Source organism: Lissotriton vulgaris, unplaced genomic scaffold, assembly GCF_964263255.1.
Source record: "Lissotriton vulgaris unplaced genomic scaffold, aLisVul1.2 SCAFFOLD_403, whole genome shotgun sequence".
NCBI lineage: Eukaryota > Metazoa > Chordata > Amphibia > Caudata > Salamandridae > Lissotriton > Lissotriton vulgaris.
In genome coordinates, this window is record NW_028248553.1 from 1,183,980 (window position 1) to 1,200,458 (window position 16,479).

The 16,479-nt window shown below is 48.6% G+C and overlaps 1 protein-coding gene across 1 annotated transcript in view; it reads right to left on the reverse strand.

Moving 5' to 3' along the window:
* The window catches only part of CDC27 (cell division cycle 27), a 533,340-nt gene that overhangs the window by 236,323 nt on the left and 280,538 nt on the right, over nucleotides 1-16,479 (reverse strand). The window contains exon 6 of the mRNA XM_086950015.1: nucleotides 5,205-5,333. Coding sequence (XP_086806141.1) covers nucleotides 5,205-5,333 — 129 coding nt within the window. The remainder of the gene's footprint in view (nucleotides 1-5,204; nucleotides 5,334-16,479) is intronic.

Consider the following 16,479-nt stretch of genomic DNA (forward strand, 5'->3'; position numbering starts at 1 on the left):
ACTTTGTTTAAACTGCTCTACGTACAACATGCAATTTAGGTTTGCCCACGACAGATTTGTAACTTTTTTTGTGTGAGGCGCGATTTTGTGCATATGAGACGAGGCAAAGCTTTCTGAAATAATTTTCAGCCCACATTCAGTTCCTCTGTAGCATCATGTTGACATGCATGCCTGTTACAAAGAGAACACTCATTCACGTACACTGCACATTTGAAGTAGTGATTATTTAAATCACGGAACTTCACCTACTATTCTACTTCTAAACCCATTAAACTTTTCAAGGGCAGACTTTGACTTCTCACCAAATAGCCTTGGGCCATAAAACAGTATGTCCATTAGAGAAGCTTGGGAGCCTACCTAGCACAGACTAGACTTGCAAAAAACCAACCCCACAGTATCACCTGCCTGCCCTCATTGCCAAGCTCCACAGGCGGATATCTTGCACATGTTCTTGGACTGTCCAATCATGCATACTTTCTGGGACGCGGATTGCATGACGCGCAATTCACCAGTCGACAGGATCTGTATCATATTGATGACTGTGTTCTGGACCTCTACAGAGCCCAGAGAATGGTGGCTGGGGGGGTCCCCAACTTAGCACTTTTACTGGCCAGGCGTGCAATCACAATGAGATGGAAGGAGACGTTACTTCTAGGGGTTTCACGGTGGCAGGCCTTAGTGATGCAATGGGCGGAGGTGGAATCAGTGGTGATGCAGGAGGGAATGTGTGGCTTCGAAAATGGTGCATAGCCGCAGCCTGGGACAAAATCATACTCATATTTAAAAGTGACCCAGACGACTCACACCCACTTTAGCCATATGCAAGAGCATCTACATTCCAGATGATAGACCAGTTCACCCCTGGCGCCATCTTAACAACTGAGGAGGAATCTTCGTGCTTAGCAAGGCCACCAATGACCAGGCCACCAAGGAAGGCTATAAATGACACCTTGCTTTAACTCGCACCAGAGGTACAGGCTCAAAAGTTAATGTTTTTTGCTCTCTTGTTATTTCCTCTAACTACTGTAACATCATGAATCTGTGCTCGAACACATGACGGGTGAATACTGATCGATCCTTATTTCCCTTTCTTTCCAAAATGCACTAATGTTTGACCAGGCGCACGTTCAGTACAACACCTGAATTCTATAAGCAGCATCACTCAAAACATAATTGATCAAACTTATGTCTAAGACTTGTAGAGAGTGTTTCTTTACGTAGAATTGCAACCTTCCAGTGCCATAAATAACACCCAGATATTTATATTTCCTCAGTCTGGCAAGATCTTTTTAATCAAGGTACCAAACGCATGGTAGGAGAATCCTTCATTCCATAAAACTATCACAACAAATTTACTCAATGAAGTTTATTAATATTCATCAACTACGATCCAGATTTTTGGAGTTTATGATAGATTGCCACTTTGTTGAATTTGTCAGACTGGCTCATTAATTTGTTTTCTATTGCTTCTGGACTTTTAAATCTTGTTGCAAGTTGATACATGTAGAGTCCAGAATAACAAGGTTGTCTGCATATTGTAAGGAGAGGATTAAATACGTTTGTAACTTTGAAGATAAAGTTAAATTGCCCTATAGACTATTTATTAAATCACTGGTACAAAGCCTAATGTGGTAATTGAAAGTCCTTGGAGCCAGGTGTATAAAATAGGTCGGATTTATTTAAGCTTAGTTCCAGGTTAAGTTCATAAGAAGAATATAGGGAGATGGAAAGTAACCCCACCAGGAGCAGCCTCCCTGCCGCTCAGCCTGCCTGCCATCAACTGCCACTCATTCCATGATGACACCAGGCATTCTACCACTCACAGTAGCTGAGCAACAGGGAAGGAAGTCACAGCCAGAGTAAGGAAAGACACAAGTCAATTATAACATATCCTCCTTCCTTAGGGAAACAATAATACAGAAGTGAAGGAAGAAATATAAACATCAATATACAGAATGCACTTTGAAAGAAAAACATTTACATTACATTCTCAAATATAAAGACATTAAGATTAACCCCATCCCCCTCCTTTGGGGGAAACCCACAACAGAACCGCACGGAGCAGTGAAACAGAACTGGGGCACGCAGCGCCCCATAACCAACATGTAACAGGGTACATACCACCCTGTGGAACAGCACACCCAACAGGTAGCAGGGTACACACTACCTCGTGGAATAAAATTCGAGCACTCATCACTCCACCACCAACATGTGACAGGGTACAGTCCATCCTGTGGAACACAACTGGGGCACTTAACTCCCACAACCTCACTGCAAAAGGGTACTCACCACCCTAGGAACATAACTGGGGCACTTAGCTAACAACACCTCTTAAAATAGAACTGGGGCCATTAGCTCCCACAACTTCCACGTAATAGGGGTAGGAAAACACACCTCCCTATAACTGGGGCACTTAGCTCCCAAAACCTTCGGGGCAAACAGCTCCCACAATTTCACACACCACTCCAAAAGCTAAAATGGGGCACTCAGATACACCGCCGCACAACCTCCCCGCAAAAGGGAACACAGCTCTCTATGAAGTCAAAACTAAAGCACTACCCGCCCCACAACCTACACATAATGGGGACATAACACCTCCCTAGTAAGAAAACCCACCACCCTGCAGCTACCCCCACAAAATAATAATAAGCAAAGAAATGGCTAAAAATAAAGTCTCTAACTCCGGTAAGCGATTTCTCAACAGAGGTCAACACCAATGTTCATGTGGCTGCTGGGATCCAAGACCATGTAGTGCAGAGACTTCCTTGTGGCTAATGGAAGAGATACAGTTCGAACCGGTAGATTCGGATCCCAGAAAAACATCAACAAACAAGATTTGCTATCGCAGTCTTTTAGAATGTTCAATTCATTTCGTGATAATAAGAAAAAATGGAACACTTTATTTATAACAGACATCTTGGTAGGCAGGTGCTCCGGCAAAGTGAAACGCACAGGGAAACACTGTTGCTTACAGCCACGACATGGCGGCACGTTTTTTGAGCAATGACGTGAGGGAAGATCTGGAACGTAGGAGGGAAACCATGGAGAATTCGGAGGAAAGAAAACAAAGCAGGTAGGATAGCGAGCGCTGAGCAGGTCAGCTCGAGGCACATTTGAAAAGGCAGGTGGCGGTTTGAGTAACTTCATCGCTCAATGAAAAAAATGTGTTTGCCACAAAACTGATTTACTGAGCACAGATGAAGTTGAATACCAGACGCGCTTATTAAAAGCACTCACAAACACCAATGACACGGCTCCCCCGCATTTAATCTCCTCATTTGCGGGAATAATAAGTGCCCTAATGTTGACCCAGGGTGGCATAGTATTCAATAGTAGTCCCAATAAGATCAAAAAACACCGGTCCTGAGTCACTGCTACTTCTGGTTCCTCATGGGCAACAAGCAAATTGAGGCACTCCGGTTTTCCAGCACACATGGCTGGTGCCAATTCCCAAGCACCATGCGCCACGACCAATCCAAATTCATAGATTGTATAATAAGTGTAGAAAGATAGCAGGGCAAAAATAACTCCATAAATGCCGGTTTTGGCATACTGCGCAAGAAGAATGGTGCCAGTCATTGTGAAAATGATGCACACAAGCTTTCAACTTACTCCAGCAGATTACGGAGAGACTGTCCCACAGCAGCAGGGTAGGGACAAGTCTTCCTGGCAGTAGGATGATAGTAATCTCCAATGTAACTGTTTGCTGACCAGTAGTAGAAGGTTAAACGCCTTGGGGTGCAGGCTGTCCAGATGAGAGAGGACACTGGTGGGGTTGACCAAGGAATTTCCTTTCCTTATGGTTTCAGTAGTTCTAATGTTTTTTTTAGTAAGTTCCTTAGTCCCAGTAAGCTCCTTTAAACACAGTCTCTTTCCTCAACACTGTAGGTTCCTTTCAGTAGTTCCAAATTTTTCTTTGTAGGTTCCTTAGTCCCTTCAAACACAGTCTCTTTCCTTCATGCTGTAGGTTTTTTAAATCGTCGCCAAATGTGTTAATTTAAAGTCCTTGGAGCCAGGTGTATAAAATAGGTTGACGTTATTGAAGCTGAGGTCCAGTTAAGTTCATAAAAAGAAGATAGGTAGATGGAAAGTAACCCCTCCAGGAGCAGCCTCCCTGCCGCTCAGCCAGCCTGCCATCAACTGCCACTCCACAAACAAGCAAGGCACCAAACATTCCATGATGTCGTCAGGCATTCTACCACTCACACTAGCTGAGACATAGGGAAGTCACAGCCAGAGTAAGGAAAGACACAAGTCAATTATAGCACCTAAACATCGGAGGTGCAAAGACAAATCTCTGCTTTAGCTCCCGCTGTATGTAGATCACTGTCAAACTCTGGCCACTTCAAGCTTTACAGTTACACTACTCTTAGAATAAAAACTCATGGCGGCCTACAATTAGAACAGATTAATTCCCCAGATGTTTAATTTAACCCACAAGTATTCTCTATTTACCAAGCCGAAAGCCATTTTATAATACACAATTTATGAGTTAAAACTGTCACAACCTTGTGTATTAGGGAGGAAAAGGCAGAGACATTATCTAGCATCCTGCAGCCAATACAATAACTTCATTTCACACAAAAAACGCATACATGTACTTTAAATTCATTTCGAACTATGAATACATTACTAAGAACAATTTTATACAATCCCACATGCTCACTGTCCCTGCTACATGAAGCACTAAGTCAACCCCAGACGCAAACCTGCAGCCAAGAGAGTAACTTAGTTTAGATTAAGTTGATCAAAAGTGCCAAACTAATAAAATTCCATGCAATACCATATCTAGTACAAATATGAACCTGAAGAGGTATGGGTACAAGAAAGGTCAAATGTTTGTAGAAACCACATTTGAAGGGCTTCTGCATGAAGACCAAATGTTGCATGTTTTTACTGGGAAATTCCTGCTTGAAATGGGTAAATGTTCAAATAGCATTTGTTTTTAGAAATGAACGACTAAGATTGTGATATTTTGTTGCACTTTAGAAATCAAATGGAGCAACTTGGCAGTCTGCAACTGAAAAAGAAAATGTAAGGTTAGTTTTCTAAATTTCAAGCCCTATCTTTGAAACAAACCCCAGTTTAAACAAGTGTGATTGGGAAAAAATTGCTGAACATTTCTACTGTCAGTTATGGCACTAACGTTTAGCTAAAGGCAATGTCTCCAACCATAAATGATCCAAAGCAGGAAATAATCTTACCTTATATTTCTCATTCGCAAATAAGATAGAAGCTCTGTGGAATTTGCATAGGGGGTTCTTGGGGTCAATATCAATTGCTTTATTTAATGTATCCAAAGCTTTTTCAGATTTTTTCAGTGCATGCTGAACCTACAAATGAGAATTAATTTGACCTACAGTTTAATTATACTGCTGTACCATTTGTAAAATCAGCATTTGGATGGACTTCAATTTAAAGTGGCATTCATTTTCAAATATTCACCAATGTTACTGCGAAGTAGTATACATAACCTGAACACAAAAATATTGATGATTGCAATCTTTGAAAGTTTGAAAGCATACAACATTTTCCTATAAAACTTCAGCGCCAACCAAAGTGGTTTCTTAAATCTCCACTTTACACATGTGAATTACTGCTAAAAGGACCCTACATCGAGAACAGAAATGTGTACTAAAATTCAGTTAGTGGCTATTTCTTAGGCTACTGTTGTTCAGAACACTCCCACTATGGTACCTGTATGAGGAAAATGTAATACACTGTATTCTCAATACAATTTCTGTGGCAGATGTAAAAGTTACTTACCTTTGGTAACAATATTTCCAGTTAATACTGTATCTTCTCACAGACCCCTTTCCTTATGAAAACATTCAAAGACCCATACTTTGGTACTTGAAAATAGCTCTGGTGATGCAGAGTGGCTCTATGTGACAGCAATTAGGACTTCATATGCCCCAAATGTGACGATATTCTGTCTATTTACTGGCACACAGGTGTAATTTCCTTGTATATTTTCCCTACACCACTGAGAAAAAAAGAGCGTTAAAGCGAGAGACTATAACTGCAGATGGACTTCGGCATACCTTGTGATCTTTTAATTAGGCCTCGGCAGTAAATTCCACTCCGCTCGCGGAATTTCGCGTCCACGAAGAACACGGAATTACTGGCAGAACAAGCAATTTCGCGTGTTCGTGGAACTTTTGTTTGCTCGCAGAGATTTATTACTATTTCACGGAGCTTTGCGTAGCGCGACTACGCAAATTACGCCCACCTCTACTTTTAATACAAGGTACTGGTGGCCGTGGCCAAGATGGCGGAGTGAGCGAACTTGCATTCTGGTCCATCCGATCCGGTGAAATACTGCTCCCTAGGAGGGGATTTCCCACCCTGCAGCCCCCGAAGCACATGAGCCCTCTCTGCTCCCCGGATCATGTAGCTGGGCGGACAAAGTGGAAACTGGCTAGAGCATAAGCTGCGGACCCGGCAGCGCAGGGTGGGCGGAAAGACCAGACACTGGCACCCGCTGAGTATACCGGGGTGGCTGCACCCAACAACTCGCCTGGTGGTTGAGGAGAGGGGCATACCCGGAGATCCACGGTGCCCTGAACAGCGTGTAGAGATTCCAGAGGTGCATGAGGAACTGCAGCCCGGGCCGGGGACGCAAGGACAAATCAGTAAGCGGAGGTGCTCTCCCTGACCCTCCTTGTACTGACCCAGATGCCACCCGCCACATTCACGGCACACTTGACCTCTGGAGGAAGGGTGGAGGCCCAAGCTATCTGGAGCCGTAAATGCAGTCATGACACCCAGGCCCGGGACTTGATACGCATGGGCGGCGTCGGCTGGAAGAGCAGGCAGTGAGACTCGGCTGCGCTAGGGGCTTGGTGGGGTGCGAGGTAGAGGAAAGCAGCCGGCTCAGTGGGCATGCCTCGAGAAACCTGTGAGCTTCCCGAGGCTGCCGGACCCAAGAAAAGTACTTCAAAAGGCAGTTGCCAGCAAGAAACGAGGCCATAGGCTAATAGGACGCAGAGGACAGGAGGTGCCCTACCTGCGGAGAGAGCTGTGAAGCCACAATACAGTTGCAAGGGCCACGTGCATGAAGGCAGGCCGCAACAACACATACCTCAGTGACCTGGGAGCTTCCGGTGAGTTGGGGAAGAGTGTGAGGCAGGGAAGGCAGGCCAGTCGGTCAACAGCGCACATAGTTAAGGTTCCTAAGGGGCATACAACCCTGCCTCCTTCTCCGCGAAGGCCAAACAGCGGGGACTCGCGAGCCCAACCAGAAGGGGCACCCCTCAGTAAAGCCAGGGCCTTGAAGACTACCTCATGGATCGATGCAACTGAAAAGGGGGCATCCCTGGTGCTGGGGTGCTCCCCACGTGCCCCTCACATTGACACTCAAGAAACTGCACTCCCTCCAGGCATAGGGAACTCAGTGAGACCCTGCCTCGGTAGGGCTGTTTTCACTGCAACAGAGACCCCCCTGCCCTAGGGGTGTGGAGCCAGGGACAAACCCAACACAGACATGGTAGTGCCCCAAGGCCAAGAAAGACCGCTCCCTGAGGGACATGCTAACCAAGACCTCTGTCAATCCCCCCCCCCCCCCCTTCCTCCCCCTCCGAGCGCCCAGGACGCACAAACACCCCCCAGACTTATGATGATGTGGACTATGGGGAGGTGCCAATCACCCGGTCATTCCTGGGGACCCTGTTCTCGTCCCTCAGGGAAGACCTGCAGTCGATAAAGAGGGATCTGACACCAGACCTGCAGGGAATACGGAAAGAGATCTCAGACATTGGGGACAGAGTGGACGCCCTGGAAACTCATGAGATCACCAGGGACGTAGAAATTGAGCAGCTCAGGCAGGAAAACATCCCCCTCACAGACTAGTAGATAGATCTCCAGGCCCACACCGAGGACTTTGAAAACAGATCAAGGCTCAACATCAGAATCAGGAATGCCCAGACATCTGCAGAAGCAGGGAATGTGGAGGAGTACATGGCTGCTCTCTCTGCCCAGATCCTGGGGGACATGCAGGCATTCAACATCTGACTGGATAGAGTCCATCGAGTAGGCCCTTCCCAAGCCAAATATCCACGCCCTGTCCCCTGGGCCAGCCTAGCCTGTGTACACAGCTTCCCGGTAAACTCAAAGAATCCTTCGTAAGGCCAGAGACACCAACCCAGTACAAGTCCGTGGCCACCCGCTTAAACTCTTCCAGGACCTCTCAGCAATCACGCTGCAGAACCGGAGTGTGTTCCGCCCAGTGACTGCCCATCTCTAAGAGTACAAAACCCCATACACATGGGATCACCGTTTTTGCCTGGTCTTCACCTGGGAAGAGAAAACTCACCAACTATGCTCCATAAGGGCAGCCTGCGATCTTCTCCAAATTGAGTTGCTAGGGGGGCCCCTAATAAATGCAGCAAGAACAGAAACCGGGGCTGGTCGAAGGTCACGGCAGAGGTCTCAATACCAGATCCAGATTTGATGGCTCAGGAAAGGAAAGCGGTCCTGGAGAGTCTAGCGGGAGACCTGGCACAGGGAAAAGTAGACTTAGCTGCTGGAGCTACATTTCAGCCACAGTAGGGGTGCACGACAGATGCTATCCAGGGCCGAGAGGGGCCCACAGAGACATATGGCCACCATGGACCACATCTTCCGTTTGCCTCCTGGAAATGCTTGGCTCGTCCAGATCATCTCATCCCTTCCTGAGACTTTGTTCTTGTGTTATGCACCAAGCCATAGCACCACAGAGGGTCTCAAAGTCTGGGGAACCAAGGTCTCAGCCTCAGCAGCTCCCCCACCCTAGGCGCTCACGTCTCACCATAGTACAGCCCAAGGGGCAGAGAGGGATAACTATTAGCAGGACAGCACAGACACATTATGTATGGCGTCAAGTGACTACCTGAAGGTGATCTTTCTAAATGTAAAGGGGCTCAAAAACCTGGTTAAGCGGAGGGCAGTTCTTTCATACTTAGAGCACAACAGAGCGGATATCAGAGTTTCACAGCCTTAATTCCAAGTCGTTCCTGCATCAATTTCAGGGCTCGATAAGCCCTAAACTGACCGAACTCAAGGCCCGCCTCCTGGTCTACCAAATACAACTAGGTACTCAGACACTCACTCTGACTACCTGTACACACCTAACGAGGGGCAGGAACACCTCATCCGCGTTGCACTAGAAGAGGCCCTCACATTCCAAAATAAGACTGGTTCGAGTGGGGGGTGACCTCACTATAACTTTCGATAAGAATATGGATCGCTCAATCCTTTGGGAGGAAGAAGCTGGGGTACTGTTAGAGGAGGGATTGGCTGGATGAGGAAGGTGGGCTTGACAGATCTATAGAGAACGTCCCACCCCCACACCAGTTATTACACATTCTTCTCACATGCCCACAAATCATATGCCAGTCTAGATTATTTCCTAAGGGCTTGTGCCCTCCAGCAATTACTACGCTCCGTGGAGATAGAACTGAGCACCCTCTCTGACCACTCAGCGTTCATACTAGAGGTCCATAATCCCAAACAGAGGGATGCTCGACAGCAATGGAGACTCCGGGAAACGTGACTGCAAAGACCAAAGGTGGTCAAGCAGATAGTCTTTGGACCCAAAGGTGGTCATCAGGGAAGAGCTCATAGCTCTCAGCAGCCAGAAACCATCAGCGGAAGGTTAAAACGGCAGCGCTTCAGAGGCAGGTTCGAGAATTAGAGCACATTCACCATTGCACTGGAGCCCCCAGGAGATGGCGCCAGCTAGAGGCTGCTAGGAAGCAACTGGCGAGTCTAGATCTCGTCAGGGCTGAATATTCACTCTTACGCCTCAAACATTCCTTCTACATGAACAAGAACAAAAGTGGTAGGCACCTTGCCACCAATCTTCGAGCCCAGCAGCAGGCATACATAGTGAACTCCCTCCTGTTAGAAGAGGGGGAATCTATTAGAAGGTGATACTCAGATAGCTGCCCGCTTCAGAGAATTCTATGCGACTGTACTCAGACCAACCTGTCCCCTGGAGGCCCTAACGTGGTATCTCCACACAGTGGCTACGATCCGCTTAACTATAGCCCAGTCAGCCTCCCTTGATGACCCAATCCAAATTGATGAGGTCATCTCAGCCGTCTCCAGGCAGAAACTGTTGAAATTCCTGGGTCGGGATGGTTTCTCCTCGGGCTTCTATAAAGCCTTCTGCTCAGAGCTGGTCCCAGTCCTCATACGGATCTTTAACACCATAGCAAACTAGGCCACTCTCCCAGTCTCGATGCACAAAGCAACTGCAGTTGTTATGCCTAAGCCCGTTAAGGACAGACGCTCATGCGACAATTATCGTCCTATGTCACTCCTGAACGTGGACACTAAACTGTTCACAGAAATTCTAGCAACCTGCCTGATAGGCCCTGATCAAGCGGGATTCGTCTCGCAGCAACAATGGGCGGACACCACCAAAAGGCTCTCACATATAAAGACAAAGCTCACCGTAGGGAGGGGTCCAGTATGCTGCTTTCAGAGGACACGGTGAAAGCTTTCGAATGGGTTCACTGGCCCTTCCTAAATGTGACGCTGACACACTTGGAGTTTGGGGAAATATTTTGATCCTGGGTCCGCAGCAGCTACGGGTCCCCGGTGGCTTCAGTGCGAGTGGATGGGCAGGGCTCCAAGAGCTTCCCAATACGCCAGGGCACACGAAAGGGCTGTCCCCTTTCTCCTCACTCTCTACATGGAGCCTTTTGCGCAGCGACAGAGATCATCCCAGGATCAAGGGAATTACCCCTAGGCAGAGAGGAGCACCGGATAAGTTCATAAGCAGACAACATAATGGTCATGCTGGACAATCACTGCGAGAGCTTGCCATATTTTCTAAAAGAACTGGTGGAGTTTGGGGAAGTGTCCGGGTTCCGAATGAACCTCCAAAAGTCACAGGCCCTTTACCTCACGGTTCCCCCTCCTACAGTAGAGTTCTTGAAACAGACCTACACGATCTGCTGGGCGAGCGAGTTCATCCCATACCTAGGAGTTCAATTCTGCCCGATGCTGGAGGAAACTAATATCCTAAATTACAGAGAGCTGACAGAGAGTACGCACTGAACTGGACCAATGGCAGCATTATTAGCTGTACCTGCTGGGCTGCGTCGCAGCCTCAAAGATGGCCACCCTGCTAAGATAATCTTCTTATTCCAAGCTCTTCCCTGGACCCCTCCGCCAGGTACCATTTTGGGCCTGCAGGTCGCGCTCCATCACTATTTGTGCGGGCAAACGGCCCAGGATAAGCAAAGAGCAAAGCTGGCCTCCCCCAGCGGAGGGTGGACCTCGAATGCCTTGCCTGCTCCTGTATTTTTAGGCCGCCCAGCTCCGATATCTAGTTGAATGGTACAGATCGTCGTCAGAGAAACACTGGTTGTTCATTGTAGGAAACTGGCTCTATATATAACACACCAAAATGAGGTATAGTGTGTATAGTGTCCAGGTGTACCCAGAGGTAGGCAGAGGTTAAAGTTAGATAGAACCTTGAACTCTATTTGTTGTAGAGTGGTCGAGCAGTATGGCAGTATCAGAGGACAGTGTTAAGCATTTGATGTACACACAGTCAGCAAATTAATTCACACTCAAGGACTGAACTCTAGGCCAATTGTTTTTGTATACAAAATATACTGTTTTATTTTTAGAACCAAGCAAGCCTGGCACTGGTAAGCATTAAATACTTTTCAGTAATACGTTGCTGAATACAGAATAGTTTGAAAATGCAAAAGAAATTGTACTTTGTTTGTTTTACAGGGGATGCAGTAGGTTGCAACACTTTGCAAATGCAGTACATTGAAATTAATAGGTTTTCAGTAAATTACAGGTAAGTTACTTTTTACGTTACTTTTCTAACTCAGTGCTGGATACCTAGATTAAGCACTGGGACATATCCTGCAAACAGGTAAGTAAAAACGTTTTGGTTATTTGTGCGATTTTTAAGGAATATTTTTAGATTTCACAACTCCACACTTGGAAACTTTTTGGAAGAAAATTGTCAATGTTATCCATGTATAAAAACAGGTTATCAGTTCACAGTTAAGTAATCAACAGTGGGAGTTAAGGTTCTGGGGTTAGACTCAGGGGTCCCCCAGGGTCAGTGATGCACTCGTTACACCCTCAGCGGCTCTAGCACGGCTGTGTGCAATGTGTTGAAGCCCAATGTTATCAGATAGGGGATAGGGGGCCTCCGGTTTGTGGCTGCTGGCAAGCAGGCCACTCGGCTGTGGGAGCCAAGCTCCTAGGGATTAGGTTAGGGCAAATGGGGAAACAAAGTAGCACAAAAGGTGCACCCTCAGCGGCACTGGGGCGGCCGGGTGCAGAGTGCCGTTTTGACATCGGGCGCCCTGTTTTATATGGAGAACTTCCGGTTTGCAAAAGCACTGAAGGCAGGGAGACAAAGGACTTCTGGGTGCGACCACCACATGGAGAGGTAAATTGGGAAGTTAAGGGTTGGTTAGGCACCGTCAGTTTGGGCACACAAGGCTGTGGGGTGTCGGGTGCAGGGAGGCCTTTTGGGGTCGGATCTTACCAGCTCCTGGTCGCAGTTAGGGAGGTCTTCTGGAATTATGCTGCGGCGTCGGCTGAAGGCAGGTCAGCATCGCTGGGGTGACCTCCAAGTGGTATTTTTCCACTCTAGCTCGGGCCGGGTTCGGTGGGGGCAGAGTGGGCTGGATTCGGGGTCTCTGGCTGCTGCCAGAGGTTGCAGTTGAACAAATCCGGTGTTCACGGGAGAAGCAGTCTTTGGAAATGAAGGCAGGCAGGTCCTCCGGGGTTTTTGAGGTTGCTGGCTGCAGGACAAACTGGGATTTTGCAGGAGCAGGTTCGAGGGGAGACAGGCCAGTAGGGCTGGGGCCAAGTCAGTGGGAGTATTCCTCTCGTTAGCTGGCAGCACAGCTGTTCAGTCCTTTCCATCTGTTGTCAGGCTGGATCTGAGGAAGCAAGGTTCAGGGTGCCCCCTAAATACTAGATTTAGGGGTGTTACAGGTAGGTAAAGGGCAGGGACCAATTGGTCCTTTCCCTGGGAGGGGGTACACCCCTTATCGTGCCACCCTCCAGTTGGAGGGGGACAGGAGCCTGTCCCTGGCTGGCTAGGTCCCCCCATCCTCAAGATGGCAAGGACTCTGAGTTGTGCTTCACCTCGCATCCCCCACCTGAGGGTTCAAGTTCAAGTTCAGAGATTTGTATAGCGCACTACTCACCCAGAGGGTCTCCAGGCGCTTGAGGTAGGGGGGTGCTTTACTTATCGAATATCCAGGTTTTTAGTTGCTTTCTGAAGGAGAGGTGGTTCTGTGTAAGGCGGAGGTGGGTGGGAAGAGAATTCCAGGTTTTGGCCGCTAAGTAGGAGAAGGATCTTCCCCCCATGGTGGATTTATGGATGCGCGGAATAGCGGCGAGGGCTTGATTGGACGATCGTAAATGGCGGGAGGGGGTGTAGAAGGACAGTCGCGTGTTGAGGCATTCGGGTCCTAGGTCATAGAGAGCTTTGTGTGCATGGGTGAGGAGACGGAATGTTATTCTCTTGTTGACGGGAAGCCAGTGGAGGTCTTTCAGGTGACCGGAAATGTGAGCTTGTCGGGGGATGTCTAGGATGAGTCTGGCTGAGGCGTTTTGGATGTGTTGGAGTTTTTTCTGTAGTTTGGCTGTGGTTCCGGCGTAGAGGGTGTTTCCGTAATCCAGTCGGCTGGTGACCAGTGCGTGGGTGACCGTCTTTCTTGTTTCGGTGGGGATCCAACGGAAGATTTTTTTGAGCATGCAAAGTATGTTGAAGCATGATGATGAGACGGCGTTGGCTTGTCTGGTCATCGAGAGGGAGGAGTCCAGGATGAAGCCCAGGTTACGTGCGTGATCCGTAGGTATGGGTGCGGTTCCCAGGGCCGGTGGCCACCTTGAGTCGTCCCAGGCAGAGGGAGATGACCCTAAGATGAGGACTTCCGTTTTGTCCGAGTTTAGTTTTAAACGGCTGTTCTTCATCCAATTGGCTACTTCTTTCATTCCTTCGTGTAAGTTGGTTTTGGCGGTGTTTGGGTCTTTGGTGAGGGAGAGGATCAGCTGGGTGTCGTCTGCGTATGAGATGATGTTGAGGTTGTGTTGGCGCGCGATGGATGCGAGGGGGCTCATGTATACTTTGAAGAGGGTGGGACTGAGTGATGATCCTTGTGGTACGCCGCAGATGACTTCAGTGGACTCTGATCTAAAAGGGGGGGGAGTCGGACTCTTTGGGTTCTTCCAGTGAGGAACGAGATGATCCAGTCCAATGCTTTCCCTTGTATTCCGATGTTGCTGAAGCGTTGTATGAGGGTGCTATGACAGACTGTGTCGAAGGCTGCGGAGAGGTCAAGTAAGATGAGGGCGGCTGTTTCTCCGTTGTCCAGTAGAGTTCGAATGTCGTCTGTAGCTGCGATGAGGGCGGTTTCGGTGCTGTGTTTGGCTCGGAAGCTGGACTGTGAGGGGTCGAGGGATTTGTTGGATTCAAGGAAGGAGGCGAGCTGACTATTAACGTCTTTCTCAATGACTTTGGCAGGGAATGGGAGGAGCGAGATGGGGCGGTAGTTCTTGAGTTCAGTGGGGTCTGCTGTGGGTTTTCTTCAGAAGGGCGCTGAGTTCGGCATGTTTTCAGCTTTCTGGGAAGGTAGCAGAGCTGAAGGAACAGTTGATGACATCGCGGAGATGGGGTGCGATGATGGAGTCTGCTTTGATGAAAATGTGGTGGGGACATGGGTCGGTTGGTGAACCTGAGTGGATGGAGTTCATCAGGCGGATGGTGTCTTCGGTGGTGATTGGGTTCCAGGCGCAAAGGTTGTTAGAGTGCGGTTTTGGTTCGGGGGTGGGTGGAGTGGACTGGTCTTCGGACTCGTTTTCAAAGCGGTTATGTATGTCGGCGATTTTGTTGTGGAAGAATGAGGATAGAGAGTCACAGAGGTCTTGGGAGGGAGTGATGTCGTTGGTGCCGGCGGTGGGGTTGGTAAATTCTTTGACGATGTTGAATAGTTCCTTGCTGTTGTGGGCGTTGTTGTCGAGTCGATCGTTGAATGCTGATTTCTTGGTGGATCGGATCAAATGGTGGTGTTTGCGGGTGTAATGTAATGTATGTATAGGCATTTATATAGCGCACTACTTACCCGGAGGGTCCCAAGGCGCTTTGACCGCTGCGAAACCCTTCCTGGCTTCCCTGAGAGATGGTCCCTTAATGGGTATCTCCAGGGTGAGACCAGGCATCCCCGGCGGTCTGGTGGGGCCGTTAGTGAAGATGAGACAAGCTAACGCCCAGAGTTGCCGAGTGTGATCGCTGATCAGAGTGGGCACCGAGGCGAGAGAATTATCGAGTCCGCTGACCCTGGTCCAGAAACCTGCCGCGCCGGGAATCGAACCCTGGTCCCGGGCCGTCCTCTGCTCTCGGGTCTGCCGCCTCTAACCAGTGAGCCACACTACTTCACGTTCTTGACGTTCTTGAAGGTGGTCAAGTTGTCAGTGGTTGGGTTTTTTCTCCAGGCTTTCTCGAGAGTACGACATAACTTCTTGGATTTCTTAAGGTCATCGTTGAACAAGGGGGCCTTTTTGCTACATTGCTTGATTTGATGTTTTTTCTAGGGTGCTAATTCGTCAGCGCTGTGGGTGATCCATTGTGTGAGTTTGGTGGCAGCTTGGTTTTGGGTCCGATGATATGGCAGGAGGGTTTTGGTGAAGCGATGTGAAGAGTTGGTCGGTGGTGATTTTGTTCCAATTTCTTCGAGGAATAGGTTGTGGGTCGTGGTCTTTTTGTAGCTGAAGTGAACGCAGCTGTGGTCCGTCCAATAGAGAGCTGTGGTGTGATCGAAGGAGATGTGGTTGCTGGAGGTGAAGATAGGGTCGAGCGTGTGTCCGGCTAAGTGGGTGGGGGTGTAAACAAGTTGTTTGAGTCCGAGATTGGCCAGGTTGTCCAGAAGGGTGGAGGTGTTGCTGTCTTTTTTCTTTTCCAGGTGGAAGTTGAGGTCTCCCAGTAGAATGTAGTTCTCGGAGGTGAGGGCATGTGGGCTGATGAAGTCAGTGATGTCTTCGCTGAATTGTGTGCGGGTTCCTGGTGGTCTGTAGATGAGGGTGCCTCTAAGTGTGGTCCTGGGGTCGGTGTGGCTCTGGAAGTGAAGGTGTTCGGCGGTAGCGAGGTTATCGTCGGAGCTGGTCGTGATGCGGATGGTGTTCTTATGGACGATGGCGATGCCTCCTCCTGTTTGGTTGGTGCAGTCTTTTCGGATGATCTTGTAGGCGTCCGGGATGGCTATGGCGATGTCGGGCGCTGATGAGGCGTTCATCCAAGTTTCTGTAAGGAAGGCGACGTCCGGCGATGCAGTGTCGAGTAGGTCCCAGAGTTCAGTGGCGTGTCTGTGGACCGAGAGGGTGTTCAGCAGGATGCACTTCAGGTGGTTAGAGTCGGAGCTGTGTTTGGAGTTTGAAGATTGGGGTGTGGGTACTGATGCAGACAAACTTGCAGGAGTGGCAGGCGAAAGGTCCATGGGTGTGTCCTGG